Source organism: Crocodylus siamensis, chromosome 11 (genome assembly GCF_052110815.1).
Source record: "Crocodylus siamensis isolate JL-2025a chromosome 11, ASM5211081v1, whole genome shotgun sequence".
NCBI lineage: Eukaryota > Metazoa > Chordata > Crocodylia > Crocodylidae > Crocodylus > Crocodylus siamensis.
Genome location: NC_143405.1, coordinates 47,144,200 through 47,163,837, shown reverse-complemented (window position 1 = coordinate 47,163,837; position 19,638 = coordinate 47,144,200). Strand labels below are relative to the sequence as shown.

Genomic DNA, 19,638 nt, shown 5'->3' with positions numbered 1-19,638 from the left:
CCTTCTCATCTCAGGTCTGAGCTAGGTAGAGCAACAGGCCTCCACATGCATACACTCCTGTGAAACGGTGTGAAAGCCTGTGGATGCAACCACGACCCCTGCCAGCTGGCAAAGGGCATGGGCCACTATGCATAGGAGGGCAACAACACAACAGACAGTGGGTGGTAACACGGCAAGATGTGCAGAGCTGGAAGAGCACAGCCACATCCTCACTGCTCTTGGGCCTGCAACTGGCTCCAGACCAGTGGTATACCTGACTGCAATGAGCAACAATGAAAAAGGGCCATTAATCATATGTATTCAGGACAAGGGAGTATAATGGGCAACTCTGGGAGGCCCTGCACCAAGCATGGAGGGGGTAGGTGGAGTTCACAACTGAGCCAAGCCTGACCCAGCTGGGAGGGAGGGCAGGGAATGGAGAGCACTTACATCTCTGCCAGGAGCACCAGCTTCTCCCTTGTCCCCCTAGTCAGGAAAAGTCAAGAGAAAGCAGCTTAGGAACATTTGAAAACAATACAGCCAGGTGCTGCCAGCAGGGCCCCAGCCCACCTCACAAATCCTGACCAGCCTGGTATTTGCATCACAGAGTCTGGCTTCCACCATGCTGCACTGGAGCCAGCCCAAAGTCCAAGGGGGCAGGAGGGAGCACCAGACCCTAAACTTGCACTCTTGCCTACAACATTGGCACCAGGGAAGTAGTTGTTCAAAGGAGAAAGAGCCCTCCCCACCCGAGAGGGACACACATGATACGACAGGCCTGGCGGAGGCTGGGGGCATCTGTCCCCCCCAGGGACCCCACGTGCTGGACCATGCCCATATCTGCCCGGGGAAGGAGGTCCCCATGTTCATTACCTTCCTTCCATCTTCTCCTGGGGTCCCGTCTTCTCCCTGGAGGACAAGAAGCAGCAGTCAAAGCTCTGTACCACATAGGCTACAGGCAGAGGCAGGGGAGGTCCCAGCTCAGACACCCACAGCGGGGCATCACACTGCTTCCTGGAGGAACCTCACGCTTCCACCTAGGCCTGGTGCAAGAGAAGCTGGGGCCAGTCAGGACCAAGCCAGGTGGAAGTGAGGGGGCTGGCTGGAGCTCAGGGCAGCAGGAGGAAGGCCTGTCCGTGCCCCAGTCTGCATCTCCCTTCTCCTGTGGGGCTGGGTCCATTACTCACATTCTTCCCATTCAGACCAGGTTTTCCATCATCTCCAGATTTGCCCTACAGGAAAACGCAAACTGTCAGCTGAGCCAGGGGCCTTCCAGATACCCTGGGAAGCAGCAGGGAACCTCTCTGAGGAATATGGCTGGCACAGTGCCAGGGGATTGGTGCACCACATAAGGAACAATTGGCACAGAGCCAGGGGATTGGACAATTTGGAATGGGAAAATTACAAAAGTGACAGACAAACAAAGGAACACGTGTGTTTTGTGTTGCCGCCCTGGGGAGACAGGAGCAACCTTGGAATTCTTGTTTGAACAATGAGGAATACAGAAGCTAACATCCCACACACCCAGCAGAGGATCTGAGGCCAGTATCACTGAAGATCGCTGGTGTAATGTCTAAAGGAACCCCTTGCCAGGTTGTAGTATAAGGAGGAAGCTTGTAATAAAGCATAGGGGTTACTGTTAAAGTTCACTTGATACCAAATCAGATGAGGGGCCGTGTCAATCCTTGGGGGTCTCTGGCAAAAAGAATCCTCGTAGTAACAGCAGGAGTGGGGAGGGAGGAAGCAAGGGTGGGAAGGAGCAGCAGCTTCATGGCCAAGCCCCTGGTGAGGAGCAAGGCAGAGAGGAAGTGACCTGGGAGCCTCCCAGGGTGGAAGCACAGCTCAAGGGGGTGGGAAACCCACTCAGTCTACTTACAGGCAGGCCTGGTGGTCCGGTGGGGCCAAGAGCTCCTGGAGGGCCCTGCTCCCCCCGCAGGCCAGGCAGCCCCTACAGGGAGAACACAACAGATGACAGGCAGGTCATGGAGCAAGGCAGCTCCCCCAGCCCCTCCTGGACAGGAGACAGCGGCTGCACAGAGAAGGGAGAAGAGAAGAAGCGGCCCTACCGGGCCAGCAATGCCCACAGGGTGAGTGGTGAAGGGAGGCAAGGGAGAAGGAGCTGGGGTCTCTGCAGGGCAGGGATCTCCACCACACTCAGGAGTTCACCACACAGCAAAGCACCAGAGGAAGTACCTGGGACTAGAGGAAACCCCAGTCTGATCGGGAGAGGGCCAAAGCTGTACCCTGGTGAGCCCTGTGCCTACAGGCAGACTTGGGGGGAGGGAGGGAGTCCTATAGGAAAGGCAGGAGTGTTTGAGCCATGTGTACCCCAGCACCCTGCAGCTCTAGAGTACTTACATCTCGGCCAGGATCCCCCTGCTTGCCAGGGTCACCCTAGAAGAACAGAGAAGGATGAGGTGCTGATCAGCGAGGCGAGGCTCAGCCTGGAGTCTGAGGCACAAATGCTCCTGTCTGCAGGCTCCAGACAGGCCTGGCACATTTCAAGGACTTAACAGCAGCAAGAGACAAGCTCCAACCTGGCTCAGGCTACCTGATGGGCTGTATGGTAGCTGACACCACAGGCACCGATAGTCCCTGCAGCATCATGCCACTAGCACAGCCAGCACTGAGAGGGACCCTTGGCCAAAAGCAGGTGGGAGAGTCCCAGAAACCAAGGTACCCCCATCCTCAGGGTGGGCTGCAGGGGCACCAGCAGGATTAGGAATTGCTCCATAGGACAATGCGTTCTCCCTCTTCCTGCAGCATCCCTCACAGTGGGGGCAGCAGCTCCTGGAGTGTTCTGGGCACCTGCTGGCCTTGCGACTGGGGCATATCACACTACTGGGTGTACATGTGCCTCATGGGACCTGGCTGTCTCTGGCCAGTGGCTTTGCCTGTGGGGGATGCCAAGGGGCAGCCTTGCTGTGGAGAAATACCCAGGCCAGGCCACACTTACCCTCAGCCCCGTGGGGCCCATCTGCCCGGGTTTGCCATCCAACCCATTCCGGCCATCCAGCCCTGGGGGGCCTCGCTCTCCCTGCAAGAGAGCAGAAAGGGAAGGCTTTACACTGAGGCCTTCCCTGTTCCCCTTGAGAACCCTGGCTGGGGACCCCCAAAGCCCAGCACAGGATCTAGTGGAGTATGGGCATCAGTGACCAGGCTGGAGGAACAACAGGGGTATGTCAAGGTGGCAGGAGCCTGGGCCACACCCTCCCAATGCAACCCCTGCCTGGCCCCTTGTCAGCCCACCTCCTCCTCCTGGTCCAGCCAGCCCCAGGCAGTGGGGCCCCTGAGACTGGTTGGGAATGTGTCTGCTCACCTCTGAGCTGCTTCCAGAGGCCACATTTGCCTGGGACTCAGCTTGGAACAGACAAGACAACTGGGTCTCCAGGAGCGAGGACACTGCCCCTGCCCCTCCCCCTGCTCTGACTCCTTGGCCACTGCACAGCCCTGCCCAGTCTCTGGCCCCTCCACAGCCTGCTCTCCTCACTACCCAAATGCCAACCCACTCCCCACCTTGACCCAGGCACTCTTCTCCCTCCACGCTACCCCCAGTCTAAGCTGGTGCCCTGTGCTCTGACCCCCCCATACGTCATCCTGGTCTCCAGACAGCTCCTCTCCCAGGCTTGGGGGCTCTTCTGCAGCCACAGTAGGGCAGACCAGTTCCTGGCACTCCAGCTGCATGCCTGTCCACCCCTCGCTTCCTCCCCCTCAGTAGGCATGAGACCTGCCTGCTCTGTGTCCTCCAGCCAGGCTCTGATACTGAACCAAGCTGTATCCCCCCACCCTGACATGGGGCTGGGCCATGGCAGAGCTCCCTGCAGTGCACCAAAGGGGTTCTCTTACCTTCTCCCCCGTGGGGCCTCTGTCTCCAGGGTCGCCCTGTAGTGAAGGTAGCACAAGTCAAGGGGTCTGGAGTCTGGGGAGGGGGCTGCAGGTGGGCACCAAGCAACAGGAATGGGTACTCACCCGCGTGCCAGGGAGACCTCGAGGACCTTCAATTCCCTGCAGAAAGAGAGAGAAATGGTTGTGCTGGGAGGATGGGAGGAGAGCAGGCCAGTGCCTGCCTTCCCCTGACATACATGCTCCATGCCCCCTACATGCTCACTGCCTCTAATAGCCCCACCCCAGATTCAACCTCCTTCCCCTGCCCTGCACCTGGCCCCCTGCCTGCTCCCACCATGGCCCTCCCACGTGCACTCCACCCCCAGGCACCCCAACTCCCTGAGAGACCCAACCCCAGCATCCTCCCCAAGTTTACTGCACCCACAGAGGTCCAGTCCCCAGAGCAGTCACCCCTGCCCTTATCACAAGCTGTCTGCTCCCTTGACACACCCAGTCCTTCCTGTCCCCTCCTGTACAATCCCACCCCTCCAGACTCCCATGCCCCACCTCCGACCAGCACTTGGCAGGCTGGGGTTTCAGGCAAAAGGCCCTTCAGTTCCCCAGACAGCTGCAGGGTGGCCAGTACCTACCCTCTCTCCAGGCAGGCCAGGTGGGCCAGGCAACCCAGCCTCGCCCTTCGCACCTTTCATCCCATCCTCTCCAGGATCCCCAGGGTCTCCCTGCAAGGGAAACAGCCAGTCAGAGTAGCTCCCATAAGGGACCACAGCTGCTCAGGGCATCCATCCAAGTCGACCTGTGCCTCTGCTCCCCTGGTAGCAGCCCCTTGGAGCAGGGGTGGGGCCTGTCCTGCAGCCTACTCCTGCCATGCCACCTGGGGAACCCAGCTAGGCAGGGAGGGTGAGTAGCGCTGTTTGTCTCTGCTGCACGACAATGCTCCATGAGGCACAGTCCCAAGCACAGAGCAGGCAGAGCAGGGGCCAGGGCCAGGGCCAGAGCCAGCTGGAGCCCGGGGGTTCTTCACTGGGCTGTCCCCCCATTCCCACCCCAACCCAGCTCACTGCCACATTACCTTCTCGCCTTTCTCCCCGATGCCCCCTGGTACTCCTGAATCAACCTGCAGAGCACAAAGAGAGGTCAGGCACTACAGGGCCCAGGGCACCAAGCCAACACAGCCAGGGAAGGGACAGAGAAATGGTGAGCTTACAACTCGTCCTGGGGGACCTGGTGGCCCCTGCAAAGGAGAAAAGGTACAGGTTCAGTAGAGGCCTCTGTTGTACCCACAACCCAGTGCACACAGGCAGGAATGCAGCCACATCCCACATGGCGTGTGAGAGGGGACAGGCCCCAGCACAAGCTCCACAGGGCACAGACCCACCCCCGTGCATGACACCAGAGCTGTGGGGCAGCCAGCAAGCTGGGGCACAGCAGGGTGCCCGAGCTCCACAGCTCTGAGGCACAAAGGTGCATGTGTCCCAGGGGATGGCCCTAGAGCCAGCCTGGGGGCTCAGAGAGGGCCACTCATCCAGGCGCCCTGCACTGACTTTGCCCCTGCACCTCCCCTGCCCAGCCACACCTGACTCTGTGCAGTGACCAGAGGCTAGAGACTGTCTGAGGAGCTGGCACTGAGCACACACACCCCAGCAGCTGGGAGCACCAGGCAGTGCCCACAGCCCAAGGAAACTTCTGATGGAAGGGAAATACTGACAGTCCTAGCCCCCACAGCTGAAGTCTTCTGCAGGGGCCAGCAACCATGGGAGGCAGGCTGGTGTCAGCTGGTCACCACGTGGTTCAGAGTATCTCTGCCCCTGCGTCCATGGGGCAAGGGTATGATGGACCCAGAGTCAACACGACTCTTCTCAGATGCTTCAAGAAGCCCAAGCCAGGCCCAAGCTTGAGTACCCAGATTTCCATGCCTTGTGAGCCACAGCAGTGCCCATGTACCCTGGCCCCTGGGGTGGAGAGTGAGGGCTGTAGCAGAGCCCCCAGGAGAAGGGGCTGTCCCAGTCCAAGCACCACATGCTCCCACCAGATAAAGCAGCACAGATGGTCACAGCTACTCACTGGGTCCCCACGGTCACCCTTGTTCCCTGGTGCTCCAGGACTGCCCTGCAAGAAGAGAAAGGATGTGGTGAGGAGGGGGCAGACATTGGTGCTGGGGACAGGGGTGGGCTGGGCACCTGACACTCACGTTTCTGCCCTCGGCGCCTGGGTCTCCTTGGTCACCTTTCTCCCCAGGGAGGCCACGGTATCCCGGAGGGCCCTGTGAAGAGACAGCAGGTGAGGCAGTATCCTGAAAACCCCAGCACATTCCCACAGGTCTCGATGACCTCCCCCACTCGCTGTACCAGAGGTCCCCCTCCACTCACCCGGGCGCCTCTGTCCCCTGGCTTTCCTGGAGGCCCCGACTCACCCTAGGACATAAAGAGATGGGAGGTGAGAGGCTGGGTAGGAAAAGCAAAGGGGATGAGGCAGGTGAGGGGCAGTGAGAGCCCCAAGGGAGGGGTGGCACTTACCGGGGTCCCCTCGTCGCCCTTCTCACCAGGCTCACCCTATGGCACAAACAAACCGGCACCCAGGGGGAGAGGAAGAAAAGATGCTGTTACCTTCCCTGCTCAGCAGGGATGGAGCTGCCCCTAGCACCCAGATGCTTCTTCCCTCCTACCAACCTCCCCGCCTTCGGGGCAGACCCAGACCCAGCAAACATCCCAGGGCTCCACACTGGTGCCCCTGCTTCCCCCAGTCAGGTGCCCCCGCTCCTTGCTTTGTGTCTCTCTCAGGTCCCATGCACAGGACCTTACGTCTGTCAAGAAGGGCCTCTTGATGTTGCCATGGCAATCTGGCCCAGCATCACCATGGAAACTAAGCCTGGAGGTGCAACTTCACTGCAGCCAGGAAGGGGCTCTCTGCTGCTGGAACACGCTGAGCCCCAGCAGCACCCCCTGCCTGCCCTGCACCCTGCCAGAACAGGCCCCCACCCCCTGCAGCGCAGCCTCTCCCCGTTACCTCCTTCCCTCGCGGGCCGGGCTGCCCAGGGGACCCTGCTCTCCCCAGCTCCCCTTTCTCACCGGGCTCGCCTGGGTCCCCCTGCATGAGAGCAAATCAACACAGAGAGGAGAGAGGGAGTCAGTGTCCTGCCAGCAACAGTGAGGGGTGTCACTGCACACACATACGCACACACTCGCATATGCACGGCTGCATGCACACATGCACAGACCCACACTCTTGGCCCACATACATGGGACAGAGAGGGGGAGAGGCCTCCCACACCTCCCGCCCCAACCCTCACAGGAGAAGACCCGCAAGAGCAACCCCTGGACCCACACGCCATATTCTCAGCACAAGGGGGTCAGAGAGGTACACAAGCCTGCACAGCTCCTTATCCTTACTGCTCCCCACTCCTCACCCCCCTAAGCCATTACCTTGGGGCCACTCCTGCCAGTGAGGCCAACAGTCCCCTGGAGAGAAAGAAGCCATTAATGGGGCTGAGGGGCCTTGCAGAGGCCGAGGGGGGTCAGAGAAAGCAATGCAGGGAGCTGCACTTGTCTGTGGGCTTCTCCTGGGGCAAAGGCAAGGCAAGAGAAGCTGTGTCCCTCCTCCCGGGGTCCAATGTGCACAGAGCCTCTTCTTGTGCAGAGGCTGTGAAGGCCCTCACAATGGCACGGGGTGCTGGGCCTGTGCAGAGCTGGCTCTGCCTCCCCTATGTTCACCTGCAGACCCTGCTCATATGAGGTGGCAGGGCCAGTCATCACCCCCACCACCATGGGGGAAGCTGAGCTGTTCCCTCCTCGGGGAGCTCCAAATCTGGCCAACAGCACCCTGGCATCCAGGAGGCCCAGAAGCACGGCTGCCGACCCCCATGGGAGGGGATGCCGGGCAACCCACCAGACTTACCCTTTCCCCCTGCTCTCCTTTGGGGCCGGGTGGGCCAGAGATGCTTAATCCAGTGGGGCCCTGGAATGGAGAAACGCCGGGTCAGGAGGAGAAGCAGCTCTCCCAGTGCCTCACAGGTGAGGGGCTGCTGCCACTTGTCTTGCCCCCAGAGAAGGGTGGGTTCGTACGCTCAGAGGAGGGAGTTACTGAAACACCACAGAGCAGGATGCCCAGCAATAGAGATGAAGACCCTCCATCCTGAGCCACCAGCGGGGCTCAAGCCTGAGCAGCCCCCCACTCTGCTCAGGGGCTGAGAGCCACTGCAGTGCCCAGGCAGGCTGTTTGGCTGCAGGGGGCTCCTTCCCACTAAGGTTTGGGAGAGGATCCAACTGTCTGCAGCGAGGGCGGCAGTCCTAGGTTTCAGTGGGCACTGGAGCTGGCTTCAGCCCCTGCTTCTTGCTGGCTGCCCGCCCCCAAGCAGAGCTCCTGGGTGGGTGCCAAGCCCAGGGACCCGGCCCAAGGATACTCACGCGGTCTCCTTTATTTCCAGGGTCTCCCTTGGAGCCAGGGGGACCCTCTGGTCCTGCAGGACCTTTGTTGCCCTGGAACAGAAGACATGGCCCTGTGAGCCGCCCAGACTGGACACCTTCCCTTGCAGATGGAGGGGACTGTGCACCAAGGGGGAACGTGGCTGAGGAGGTCCCCCCCCAGATGGCAGCAGGCCCCCTCCCCTCCAAACCCATGTGGTGTGTAGCCATGGGGTCCAGTCGGTGAAGCGTACAGATGTGACCCGCATATCATCTCCAGACCTCAGCCTCCATGATTCACACCAATAGGACAAGGGAGGGGTGGGAGTAGAGGGGGAATGCCAGGCAAGACTAGCACTGGCTGAAGGGACAAGTGGTGAGCACAGCACGTGGATATGGAGTATGCGGACATCCCCTGGGCACTGGGCAGCATGTACAGAGTTGAGCAGAGGCCTGGGCTCTCACCCGTATGGCTGTGCAGATGCCCTACCAAACTCCCTGCAAGCTGGGGGCAGAAGGGATCAGCCACCAGACATAGCCTCTGTCACAGTGGGCTAAGCTCTACACCTCACCGCACACTGTGCACCACGTGGACACACAGCAAGATAGAGAAGCTGCAAAAGAACACATCAAAGCAGTCTTTGCTGCCATTCAGGCAGAAGCACCATCAGTTACCTTCTCTCCTTTGATGCCAGAGATGCTGGAAGCCTGGGGAGAAAAAAAGAACAGCTGAGGCCTGTGAGGCCGACAGCAAGCAAGTGCTCCTGGAGCGCCCTGCCTGCCCCTGGCAGGGGGATCATTACCTCTCAGCCCTTGTTCTGTGCCCCTGGCCTCCACAGAAACAGACCCCAGTCCATCTCCTGGCTCCCCCCTGTACCCATGCTCCTGTGGGCGCAGTACCACCTTGCAGCCAAGTCCCCACCCTTGCACCCCCTTCTCATCAGCACTGCTGCTGGACCCCTACTGCCCGCCCTTCCCTGTAAGGCTCAGCTCTCCTCTGGGGAGCCCCGGCCCACCCTCCCTGCTACCCAGGAGGTCACTTACCGGCCTCCCAGGTTCCCCAGGAGCTCCTGGATCTCCCTGACAGAGGGAAAACAAGAGAGGACAGATATCAGCTGCCCCTGCCTGGCACCCTCCCCACAGCTTCCCATGGGGGCATCAACTTCCTCCAGACTCAGACCCGTCCACCCCAGCCCTTGGCCCCAGGGTCAGCATGGCCACCCCAGTGCAGGCCACTGAGATCCTAACCCACCCTGAGCACCAGAGCTTTGGTGGCTCAGCCACACTGATGCTGACTGGGGGTCAGTCACATAAGAGGAGGCTCCTCCCAGGCCGGGGCCAGAGCAGAGGCATGGACTGCTACCCCCATCAGCATTCCCCCCACAAACAGCTGTGGCCATCGCCTGCAGGGGAGCTAGTGTGGAAGGTGGAGCCAGTCACACTGCAGTCCAAGTGCCTGCCCCCAGCAAATACTGTCCCCTCTGTAACACTGGAGCCCCGACATGTGCAGGTAGCACTGAGCAGAGCAGCAGGCCACCAGCCTCCCATGCTCCCAGCTTTCACTGGAGTACTAGCCAGGGGATCGAGCACAAAGCTCCACCTCCGCAGGGAAGTCCCCACACTGCAGGGTCCCTTCTCCTTAGAACATCCCTCTAGAGAAGATGTGCTCCTGGCTGCTTCTTCAGAAGACCCGAGCCCAGCCCCGCTGCCTCATCTCCCCAGGGCCTCTCCTCTCTCAGCCCCCAGGCTCCACCTTCCACCTTGTGTCAGGAATGAAGCCAGGCATAGAGAAATTTGGGGGGGGGGGGTTTGGCTGCTTTATCTGTTGCATTAAGGGTAATCACAGTATTTTGTACACTGAGACCATGCCCTGCTGGTCTGGGGCTCATTACTGAGCAAAGGACACTGAATGTAGCAGCCCCAGGATGTCCCAAGAGACAGGTGAGGGAAGAGCATATCCATGGCTGGAGTGCAGTGCTAGAAGACAGCATCCCCTCTCACCCCACAGGCACCCCAGCAACACTGTGCCCACCCCAATAGCTTCCCAAGGGGTACAGCAAGTAGGCAGGGCATAGGCTACAGTGAAGGGTCCCTACCTTTTCCCCTCGTGGACCGGCTGGTCCTGGCAATCCCTGTTCCAGAGATTAAAGAGACAAGAAAGCAGCCCCTCAGAGCACTAGCATAGCTGTCCCATGTCCTGGCCAGGCACACCAGGCCTTCAGGGAGGCTCATGCCACAAGCCAGTGCAAGACTGAGCACAGACCCAGTGTCCATGTTCAGGAGCAGGAGGATGGTCCTGCCAACCTTGTTGACTTGCAGTCTAGGGCCTCAGTTAAGGCAGAGCAGTTTCAGACAATTGTCTCTGCCCCTTCACACCCCACAGAGAGCCATCCAGGCTGCACTTGGATGCCCTGATGGCTGCTTCTGAGGGAAGAGCTGCCATGGTGCAGCAGCAGGAGATGCCTCAGCCTGGGTCCTCTGCCAGGGCCTCCAGCAGTGCTGGGCAGGCAGGTGTTTCGGCACCATAACTTTCCACTTCAGCCAAACAGAGCCTGCCATACTCACCTCTCTGCCAGATGGGCCCAAGCGGCCTGGACCTCCGGGCTCCCCCTGACAAGGAGGAAAAAAAAGGCCTCAGGGGAAACAGAGCATTCTCGGGACATAGGCTCCACCTCTGAAGGTGGGCACAAGGCAACCCGCTTGGGCCAGAGCCACCTCACCCAGCTGACTGCTTCTGCCCTTCTCCTTCACCCACTGAAGCCTCAGGGCTTTGCTCCTACCCTCCTGAGCTGCAGGTTGGGAATGGGGTTTCGGGCAGATGACCCACTACAAAAGCTCACAGAGCTGGTTCACTGCCCCCAACCAGCACCCAGCCCATTGTGCTGCCACATAGAGCCATGCCACCCCCAACCTGTCCCTCCTGTGCCTACTGGGGCTGCAGGCAAAGATCTGGCACCATCATCACATGTATGTTGGAGACAGAGCTAAGGGAGCAGGGCAGGGTCCCAGACTGCTTGGGCTGGTGTGACCAAAGAAAGCAGAGAACTACATTTACATTTCAAAGGCAGAACCTGTAAGAGGTGAGAGAGTAGACTACACTGAAAGCATGAGGGGTGTCTTATACATGAGGGACATGATATATGTGAGGGGCATGATATATGTGACTATGGCCAAGGCACCCAAAAGAGAGAAGGAGGTGCAGATTCGCCTTTAAAGACACAGGCAGAGATGAGGTCTGTGGAGTCTCCACTCCAAGGCCTAAGACCTGCGGATTCCACAGAAGGGCTTTCTGAATCCCTGGCTGTAAGGAGATACTTTGCCCTCAGGACTACATAAGATTCATGCAAAGGCTTTCTGTTGTCTTTTTGGTTTATTATATTGCATTTTAAATTAGACTAAGTTGTTCAAGCATTTCTGAATTCAGTGCCAGTACCTAAAGTCTAGTATTAAATTTGGTAACAGGGTGAACAGCACAAACTATGGCCAAGAGCCAGACTGAGTGACTTCCCTGGCAAGGGCTGTCCCTGCTCATTACTAGGTCTGCTGTAGCTGCTGTGTGCCAGCTGTTCCCAGAGATTGGGTCTGGGGGTGCAGAAGTGGCTGAGGTTAGCCCAGAGCAAACTTACCTTCTCCCCTTCAGGCCCTGGGGGTCCACGATCTCCCTACAGGAGAGGGAATGAGACTAATTCAGTTTGGCTCACACTCCCCGAGTGCCCTCAGGTGAGCCTGTGATAGCTCCCCAGCAGATAGCCACCTCCCCAGAGACCCCTCTGAAACAGTGCACAGCTTCCAGGTGCTTTCCCCAGCCCCCTGCAGGGGCTCAGACTCTACCAGTCAGTCACCAAGGACACTTCACAGCCCAGTACATTCAGGGAGGATCCTGGCCTGGTTGTCCCTCCCCTTCTAGACAGGAGGTGATCTCCTCTCCCAGGGGCTCATTTCTCCCTCTGCTTCTGAGGCAGATGCTTTGGAGCCTCACCATGGGCAAAGGACTCCTGGTATGTGGGACCTGCAGGGCCAGTTTCCTTTCTCCAGAAGCCCCTGCTCCCAGCAGCAGAAGGTGAAACTGAGTGCTGCTACTTCCCTGTCTCTACCCCCTGGGTCTGGGTCCTCCACCAGGCTGCTACCAGCCAGGGCAGCAAGAGGACCTGTTGGAACCCAAACCTAGTGCTGGGCTGGCGGGGCAGAGGGGGCCATGAACCCTGGAGGGCACAGGTTACTCAGTGTACCCCACACTCACCTTTTCCCCTGCTTCTCCAGTCTCTCCTGGAAGCCCCCGGTCTCCCTGCCATAAAAAAACCCAATGGTGTCACTGTCAGATGATACAAGGACCACACCAGGGATGCCTGGCATAGCTGAGGTGCCCATGCAGCCTGGGACAAGGGGAGCAGGCTCCACAGATCCGTGTGGAAGGAAAGCCACAGAGCCACCTACCTTTCGTCCTTGCTCGCCTGGTGGTCCCCGGGGGCCCTAGCAGAGGAAGCGAAAATGTCAGATCTCTGCCACTGAGCCCAGGCCCCACTCAGCCAAGAGGGGTTGGCCATGCCACCTCACCTTCTTTGCCACCTGCTGCTGTCCAAAGCCAGTGCAGGATGACATACCTAGCCCAGGGCAGGTCCATGGTTGGGATGGGACCTGTCCATCTCCCAGGACCAGACCTGACCTCCTCAATGTACCCAGGCAATGCCTCCCTTTGCTCAGTCCTGCTCCCTGGGGCAGGACACAGGGTGGAAGCTGCTCCCAGCTGGGCCTGCCATTGGGGCAGTGCAGTGCCAGGCCACCATTCCAGTTCAGCACCCGTGCAGTCTCTTGGCTCTGCTGGCTTGGTGCCCTCCAGCTGCTGGGAGTGGGGAGAGGGGGACAGGAGCCCTTTCCTACTGAGAAGGGGCTTTGCCATGCTGCAGAGAGGCAGAGATGGCTGTTGAGCCTGACACAGGTTCTGTTCCTGCCCTGCTCAGTCAGGGCTCATAAGTCTAACAGCTCTGGCCACTCAGAGCCTAAGCCTGCTCCCCTCTTGGGGTCCCAGGGTTCACTGGCCCCCTGCCGGCTGGGCGCAAGCCACTAGGATACAGCCAACCTCCTCACCCGATCTCCTGGATCCCCTTGACGGCCGGGCGGCCCTGGAAAACCTTCCTCTCCATCACCCTGGGAACAAAAAACAAAGCGAGAGCTGATGAGAGGCAAAGGTATGGTCTTGGAGGGACATGGGGGACAGGCACAGCAGATGGCAGGTATTCCAGACACCCCTGCCTCTCTAGGTTAGCAACAGTGAGAGAAACCCAGGGAATGGAGGCCTCCACACCCCATGAAACAAGCCTCCTCCTCCACCTCAGCCACCCCATCACCAGCTCAGCTAGTAGAAGGGAGCATGGAGTGGGATTCCCCCAGAGGGCAGAGGCCAAAGGCCCTGCTCTCCCACCCCTACGGTGCACCCTCTTACCTTCTCTCCTTTCTGTCCTGGGAGCCCTGCAGGTCCCCGGGGCCCAGGGTCACCAGGCAGGCCCTGAAGAATGACACAGGAAGAGCAGCTGAGCTGAGCCCAACATGAGCAGCAGAAGGCAGGGGGCCAGACCCAGCCTAGAGTGAGCAAGGGCTTCCTGAGTCCAGGCTCAGCACTGGTGGGAAACTGGCCCCACACCAGGAGGGGGATGCTGGGAGGGGGTAGGTGGATTTAGGCGAGGACTTATTCAGCTCCTTTCCTAACTTGGACCCAATAGACACCAGGGCCAACCCCCTACACCTTCCACCCCGCTCAATGCTTCACCCTCACCCCATCCATCTCTCTCCATGTACCCCCAGCTGCCCCTCACTCCAGCTCTGCCACAGCCCTGTCATGGTAGGAACAAGTACTCACCGGGACACCTGGCTCTCCTCTGGGTGCTTCCCCATCAGTCAGCCCTGGGGGGCCCTACAGAGACAGGCACAGGAAGTCCTGCTGTCACTGAATGCCCTGAAGCCCCACAGGAGGCAAAGCCACAAGGGCCTCACATGCTGGCCACACATGTGGGCCCGCATAATGGCCATACATGGCCATGACTCCCCATTTGCTGCATGTGAAGTGACTGGGCCTGGAGAACAATGCACCCAGACCCCCACAGGCACCCTGCCCTGCAGTGCCTGCCATCCTCCCATCTCTGCTGTGCCCTGGCAGGGGGCATTCTTGCTCCTCCACACCCAGCACCAGGGCCCATCCCAGCTGGGACCACAGGGGATGAGCCAGGGAAAGAGGAAAAAGTGGGGGTGATAGTGACTCACTCGTTCGCCACGGTCGCCTTTCTCCCCCTGCAAGAGGAAACGTGCTCAAGTCAGAAGTGGCTCCTTGCTGGCAGGCTCCCAGCATGGTTACCACTTTCCGATAGGGCAGTGCTGAGGACAGGGACAAGGGGCATTCACAGGGCAGGGGGGGAAGAAATGAACACACACACAGCCCCTCTGTCCCCATAAGCAACTGGCAGGGGACTGTATGACAAGGGGCCACTCTGCTGGAGGCCAAGGCACAAGCAGCAGCTCAGCGTAGCTCTATGGTGTGTGTGTGGGGGTGGGGGATGACTCTGTCCATTCACTCCTGACTGGGGACATGGAAACGTCCTGAGTATGCCCAGGTGGGTGATACACCCAGCATTCCCGTATGAGCAGAGGGTGGGGATGCTGGCCTATGTGGGAGATGGCACCAGAGGCACAAGGTGAGAGGCTACAGGGGCATGAGCCCAAGGAGCTGGGGCAGGCTGGACCAACAGACATGGAGAGGGCTGTGGAGGGCACATGGGGGCTGCTTCTCAGATGCAGGGTGTGGGAATCTGTTCAGAGGACATCTGTGTGCACACAAAGGAGGGTGCCTTGCAAGCCAGACTGTCCCGCTGCCCAGGATGGGGCTGGGCTGGCTCCTCGCTGGCTGGAGAGGGACATACCTTGACAAAGTCTCCAGGAGGTCCTGCTGGCCCTGGAAGTCCAGGAGGTCCAGAAGGTCCTGGGTCACCAAATGCTCCTCTGGGGCCAGGGTTTCCCGGAGGCCCAGGGATTCCCTAGGGAATGGAAGAGGAACCATCAGTGGTCGGCATGGGGGACACCATGGGGTCCGGAGCAGAGGAGGAGCAAGTAGTACCCAGGCCTAAGGGCATCTGGAGTCAGTGAGTGAGCTGCCTGTGCTGCCCAGCCATTGGCAATGCCAGAGTCAGAGGGGCAGGAGGCAGAAGAACAAAAGCAAGGCCTTGAAGGAGACAGACCTTAGAGTTTAGATTATGGTTGTATGGGATGGTCTGGATAGGGCTGGGCCTGACTCAGGCAGGGGTTGGACTAAATGACCTTTGGAGGTCCCTTGCAACCCGACTTCTGAGTGCGTGACTGGAGATAGCAGGGGAGGATCCAGGCTGCTTCAACACTGGTGCAACTTAAGAAAGCAGGGGGCTGCATTTCAAAGCGAGCAGCAGGCACTTTGTTAAAACCTATAGACACTACGGAATCAGAAAAACATCCTGAGACATGTAAGTCGTGGAAGACGTGAAAGGAGTGAGGGACGTGCTGTTGTCCAGGCAACTAAAGGCGGACAAAAGGGCATGAATCACCATAAAACCCAAGCAAGGATGAAACCTGTAGGACTGCTCTCACCATCTAAGAAGAGCTGCGGATCCCCCAGAAAAACCTCTGAACACCTGGCTGCAGACTCTGTCCTTGGGACTACATAAGACTTATGCAGAGTTTCTGCTCTGTCTTGACTCAGGCTAAGTTGTACGCTGCTTTGTCTTGTCTGTTGTGTTTTAGCTTAGGCAAAGCTTTTCTGTGGTTTCTTTGTCTTCTGCTTAGAACTGCAAATTGCTGTGCTCAGTAAACACTCTCTTCAGATAATGGTCTGTTCTTGTCCAAGCTATTTTATGACTTCAGTGCTCTAATATTAAAGCCCAGTAATACCCTGCCAGCACCAGCATAGGGCCCAGAAGCCCTGGGCTGCACTCAGACACCCCAGTGGCTGCTTTGGACTACATACCGGAGTGCCTGGCTCTCCTTTCCGCCCAGGGAGCCCACCTCCTCCATCCACGATTACACCAGGCTCCCCCTGCACAAAACAAAAGGGTAAGAGTCATGGTTCATGCCCTGCATTGTACTCCAGGGTCACAGCACCCATGAGATATAGGACAGTCACCCATCAGATGTAAGACAGTCATCTGACATCAGTGCTGCAGTAGCATTTAGGACAAGAATCAAGGGTGGATTCTGCAGGGAGACATGGGATGGCAGCATGGACTGACTAAAGCAGGACACTGGCCAGGGCAGGGGGTGGGGAGATGAACAGCAGCCTGGTAGAGAAGGAGGCAGGTAGTGATCACACATGGGCCAGAGCTTGGTGGGGACACTTCTAGCAGACCTGACCCCCCTAGCACCAAGCTATGGCAATGAGGTGAGTAGAGAGCAGACCCCACGGTGGATGGAGCCCCTAGTGAAAGAACAGACCTGGGCCCATCTATTCCATCACTGGAGCTCTGGTGTGACCCCAGCACCCTAGGCCGCCTCCTCCAGGGCGTCAGAATCTGCCAGGAAGTCGTGTGGCAGCCCTTGGAAGAGTCCTGGGCTACTCAAGGGGTACAGACTGTGAGCTCCCCACACCCATCCCAGCCTGGGCATCAGACAAGACACTGCAAACAGAGCCTGCAGTGTGTGTCTATGAACACCGCGCCTGATGAGGAAACCAAGATGGCAAGCCCAGCTAGGCAGCCCCAGGCAGGATGGACATCCACCTACCGGCTCGCCTTTCTCTCCCTTGGGCCCAGAAAGCCCCACGGGGCCCCGCAGTCCCTGGAAGGCAAAGGCAACAGTGAGTAAGAGAGCTCTGGAAGGGGGAGCAGGGTTGGGGGATAAAGACAGCTCTACTTACAGGTTCCCCTCTGGAGCCTGGAGTGCCTTGGCTGCCCTGGAACAGAAACATCAAGCCAATCAGGTAAGCATGTGCCTGTTGCCTAGCGTGGGGGGCAGGGGAGACTTGGGGGGCTGAGGCATGCACATGGTCTGCATGCTACACCTGTGGCTGGGAACACAGAGCATGAGACAGGCTCCTGGAACAAGGGAGAAGGGTATTGTGGACTGAGGGTCTCTGAACTCAGGAGAGACCTCTTTAATTCAAGCCTGGGGTTGCTGCTGCTGTTGCGATTCTGGGTAAGACCCTGGGACAGCTCTGCACTGCCAAGAGCAGTGGGCAATGGGATGCAAGCTGCCCAGGAGATCAGGGACCCAGGAGAGAAATGTAGAGCCCAGGGGAACAAGGGGCATCACTTACTGGCTGGCCGGGAGAACCAGGGTTGCCAGGGCGACCAGGGCTTCCTGGCACCCCGTCTGCTCCTGGGAATCCCTGTGGAGAGAGAGGGAAATCAGCCTGTGGGTTCCCGTCTCCTGCCATTCCCAGGTGCACCTGCACTCCAGCACTGGGAGTATACTCCATGGGTGCTAACTCTGTGGATGCCCCAGGGCTCAAGCACCCACCGAAAAAATTAGCAGGTGCTCAGCACCCATGGAGCCACCTGCAGATGTTAAAAAAAAAAAAAAAGCGCTTTACCAGATGAAGCAACGCAATACTTCAACCCACCTCTACAGTGTCTGTAAAGATCAGGTGCTTCAGAGGGGCTTTTTGGTGCTTTTGGCTTAAGGTGATTCAATCAGCTATTAGATAAAAGTACCCAAAAAGCCCCATTAAAGTGCTTGATCTTTACACCTGCTCCAGACCTGGGTTTAAGTAACACGTTGCCTCTTCTGGGCAGGCATGGGGCTTGGTGTGGGAATGCATTGAGTTAAAAGTAAAGTGCCAGGTTTGGTTTTGTTTTGTGTTTTGTTTTTCGTTTTTTTTGGTAGGGGTGATGTCTGCAAGCACCCACTGGCAAAAAACAAAGTCAGCACCTATGACTGGGAGACCTTCACTTCCCAAAAAGTCCAGCCATGTGGGGGCAGGCCCAGGGACTGGCTTGTGCTTGTTTTGAGAGGCCTCTGCAATTGGGATGTGACTGAAGCTTTGGAGGAGGGGGAGCACAGCAGAGTTTGCTTTGCACTCCCCAGACGCTCCCCAGGGCAAGACCCCTCCAGGGTTGCAGAAACACACTGAGCAAGTAAAAAAGAGAAGAGCCCCATTTTTGTATTTCTCAGGCCACCACTGCCCATCTCCCAGTGCCCCACAGTGTCACATGGAGGGATCTCAGGGGCCATGCACTGGGAACACACAAATGAGTCTGGAGAGGGGGCCCCAAGGTCCCATGCTCAGAGACAGCAAGTAGCCTCGAGAGCAGGGCAGAGGATGCCCTGTCTCAAGCTAGTCTCCCCATTGCCCTTGGAGCTCCTATGAGCCTGGTGAGCCGCTCCAGCAATTACTCACCCTCTCCCCCTTCTTGCCTGGCTGCTCAATCACCTGGCCGGGGGCACCCCGTGGTCCTGCAGGCCCCTGAGGGCCCGGGAGCCCATTGCGCCCCTAAAGGAAGGAAGGAAGAAACCACCAAGTGAAATGACATGGGGAAGTTGGGCGGGATTTCTCTCTAGGGATTTCTCCACAGAGCCCTCTGCCCATCTTCTGCACCTCCCCAGTGCACAACCAACAAACAGGAGCAGGACCACAAGGACAGATCCCAGCACACATAGTGAGGTCACCTGGGCAGGGCCCTGCCACCTTCCCCTGTCTGGACATCAAGGCAACATGGAAGCCCCAAGAAACCGTGGGCTCTCCCTCACCAGCCCTCATGGAGCAGAGCCCCTGGAGCTATTGGCAGTGCCTTACGATGCTCCAGGCATGCCTGGCCTTTTCTGGTCACAGCAGGATCATAACAACCCCCCCAACTCTGGGGTCAACAGACAGAGGGATGGGGAGGAGGAGGAGGAGGAGAACATTACCGGTTCTCCAGGGGGGCCGGGCAGCCCTATGCGTCCTTTTGGTCCCTGCACAGAAACAAAGCCAGGAGTTACCAGCAGCTAGGACATGGGTCAGAGCCCATGAGTCTATCAGCAGCAGCTGCCAGACTGAGCAGCCTCCCAGCCCGCCCTCTTGGTGCCCCCTTCCAGCACCTCCCTGTGACACTCACCATGTTGCCAGGCTCCCCCTTCTCACCCTGCAGCATAACAACAAAGACACCAGAATCAGGAGCAGCACAATGACCCCATGGCATGTCCACACCCTAGCACCCGCTGACCCTGGGGCAGGGAGGCCATGCCTGCCACCCCCACACACCCCTTCCTGCAATCGGAGCTGTAGCTTTTTGCTTTCAGCCCAACCAACTCCCCTGGTTGGCCCACATGAAGGGCAGGGGGAAGCACCCTCCATAGGCATTCGCTCTCCTTCACAAGGCCGCCCCCACGTCCCCTCCACCCCCTTCCTCTCCAGGGACTACAGGTCCCTCTGGATGCCCCAGTGCAGGGCATGTACAGATCCCCCATCTCTGCAGCCCCCTCATGT

At 58.6% G+C, this 19,638-nt stretch overlaps 1 protein-coding gene across 1 annotated transcript in view; it reads right to left on the bottom strand.

Moving 5' to 3' along the window:
• COL7A1 (collagen type VII alpha 1 chain) overlaps window positions 1-19,638 on the bottom strand; it is an 80,504-nt gene that overhangs the window by 35,269 nt on the left and 25,597 nt on the right. Inside the window, exons 30-67 of the mRNA XM_090021147.1 lie at window positions 19,268-19,294; window positions 19,080-19,124; window positions 18,571-18,663; window positions 17,488-17,559; window positions 17,089-17,124; window positions 16,956-17,009; window positions 16,204-16,272; window positions 15,131-15,244; window positions 14,478-14,504; window positions 14,077-14,130; window positions 13,663-13,725; window positions 13,308-13,367; window positions 12,657-12,692; window positions 12,463-12,507; window positions 11,849-11,884; window positions 10,788-10,832; window positions 10,319-10,354; window positions 9,267-9,302; window positions 8,898-8,930; window positions 8,226-8,297; window positions 7,717-7,776; window positions 7,245-7,280; window positions 6,829-6,909; window positions 6,339-6,374; window positions 6,192-6,236; window positions 6,014-6,085; window positions 5,887-5,931; window positions 5,030-5,056; window positions 4,895-4,939; window positions 4,455-4,544; window positions 3,949-3,984; window positions 3,826-3,861; window positions 2,936-3,016; window positions 2,338-2,373; window positions 1,856-1,927; window positions 1,167-1,211; window positions 853-888; window positions 430-465 (exon numbers count right to left, since the gene is read on the bottom strand). Coding sequence (XP_089877273.1) covers window positions 430-465; window positions 853-888; window positions 1,167-1,211; window positions 1,856-1,927; window positions 2,338-2,373; window positions 2,936-3,016; window positions 3,826-3,861; window positions 3,949-3,984; window positions 4,455-4,544; window positions 4,895-4,939; window positions 5,030-5,056; window positions 5,887-5,931; window positions 6,014-6,085; window positions 6,192-6,236; window positions 6,339-6,374; window positions 6,829-6,909; window positions 7,245-7,280; window positions 7,717-7,776; window positions 8,226-8,297; window positions 8,898-8,930; window positions 9,267-9,302; window positions 10,319-10,354; window positions 10,788-10,832; window positions 11,849-11,884; window positions 12,463-12,507; window positions 12,657-12,692; window positions 13,308-13,367; window positions 13,663-13,725; window positions 14,077-14,130; window positions 14,478-14,504; window positions 15,131-15,244; window positions 16,204-16,272; window positions 16,956-17,009; window positions 17,089-17,124; window positions 17,488-17,559; window positions 18,571-18,663; window positions 19,080-19,124; window positions 19,268-19,294 — 1,968 coding nt within the window. The remainder of the gene's footprint in view (window positions 1-429; window positions 466-852; window positions 889-1,166; window positions 1,212-1,855; window positions 1,928-2,337; window positions 2,374-2,935; window positions 3,017-3,825; window positions 3,862-3,948; window positions 3,985-4,454; window positions 4,545-4,894; window positions 4,940-5,029; window positions 5,057-5,886; window positions 5,932-6,013; window positions 6,086-6,191; window positions 6,237-6,338; window positions 6,375-6,828; window positions 6,910-7,244; window positions 7,281-7,716; window positions 7,777-8,225; window positions 8,298-8,897; window positions 8,931-9,266; window positions 9,303-10,318; window positions 10,355-10,787; window positions 10,833-11,848; window positions 11,885-12,462; window positions 12,508-12,656; window positions 12,693-13,307; window positions 13,368-13,662; window positions 13,726-14,076; window positions 14,131-14,477; window positions 14,505-15,130; window positions 15,245-16,203; window positions 16,273-16,955; window positions 17,010-17,088; window positions 17,125-17,487; window positions 17,560-18,570; window positions 18,664-19,079; window positions 19,125-19,267; window positions 19,295-19,638) is intronic.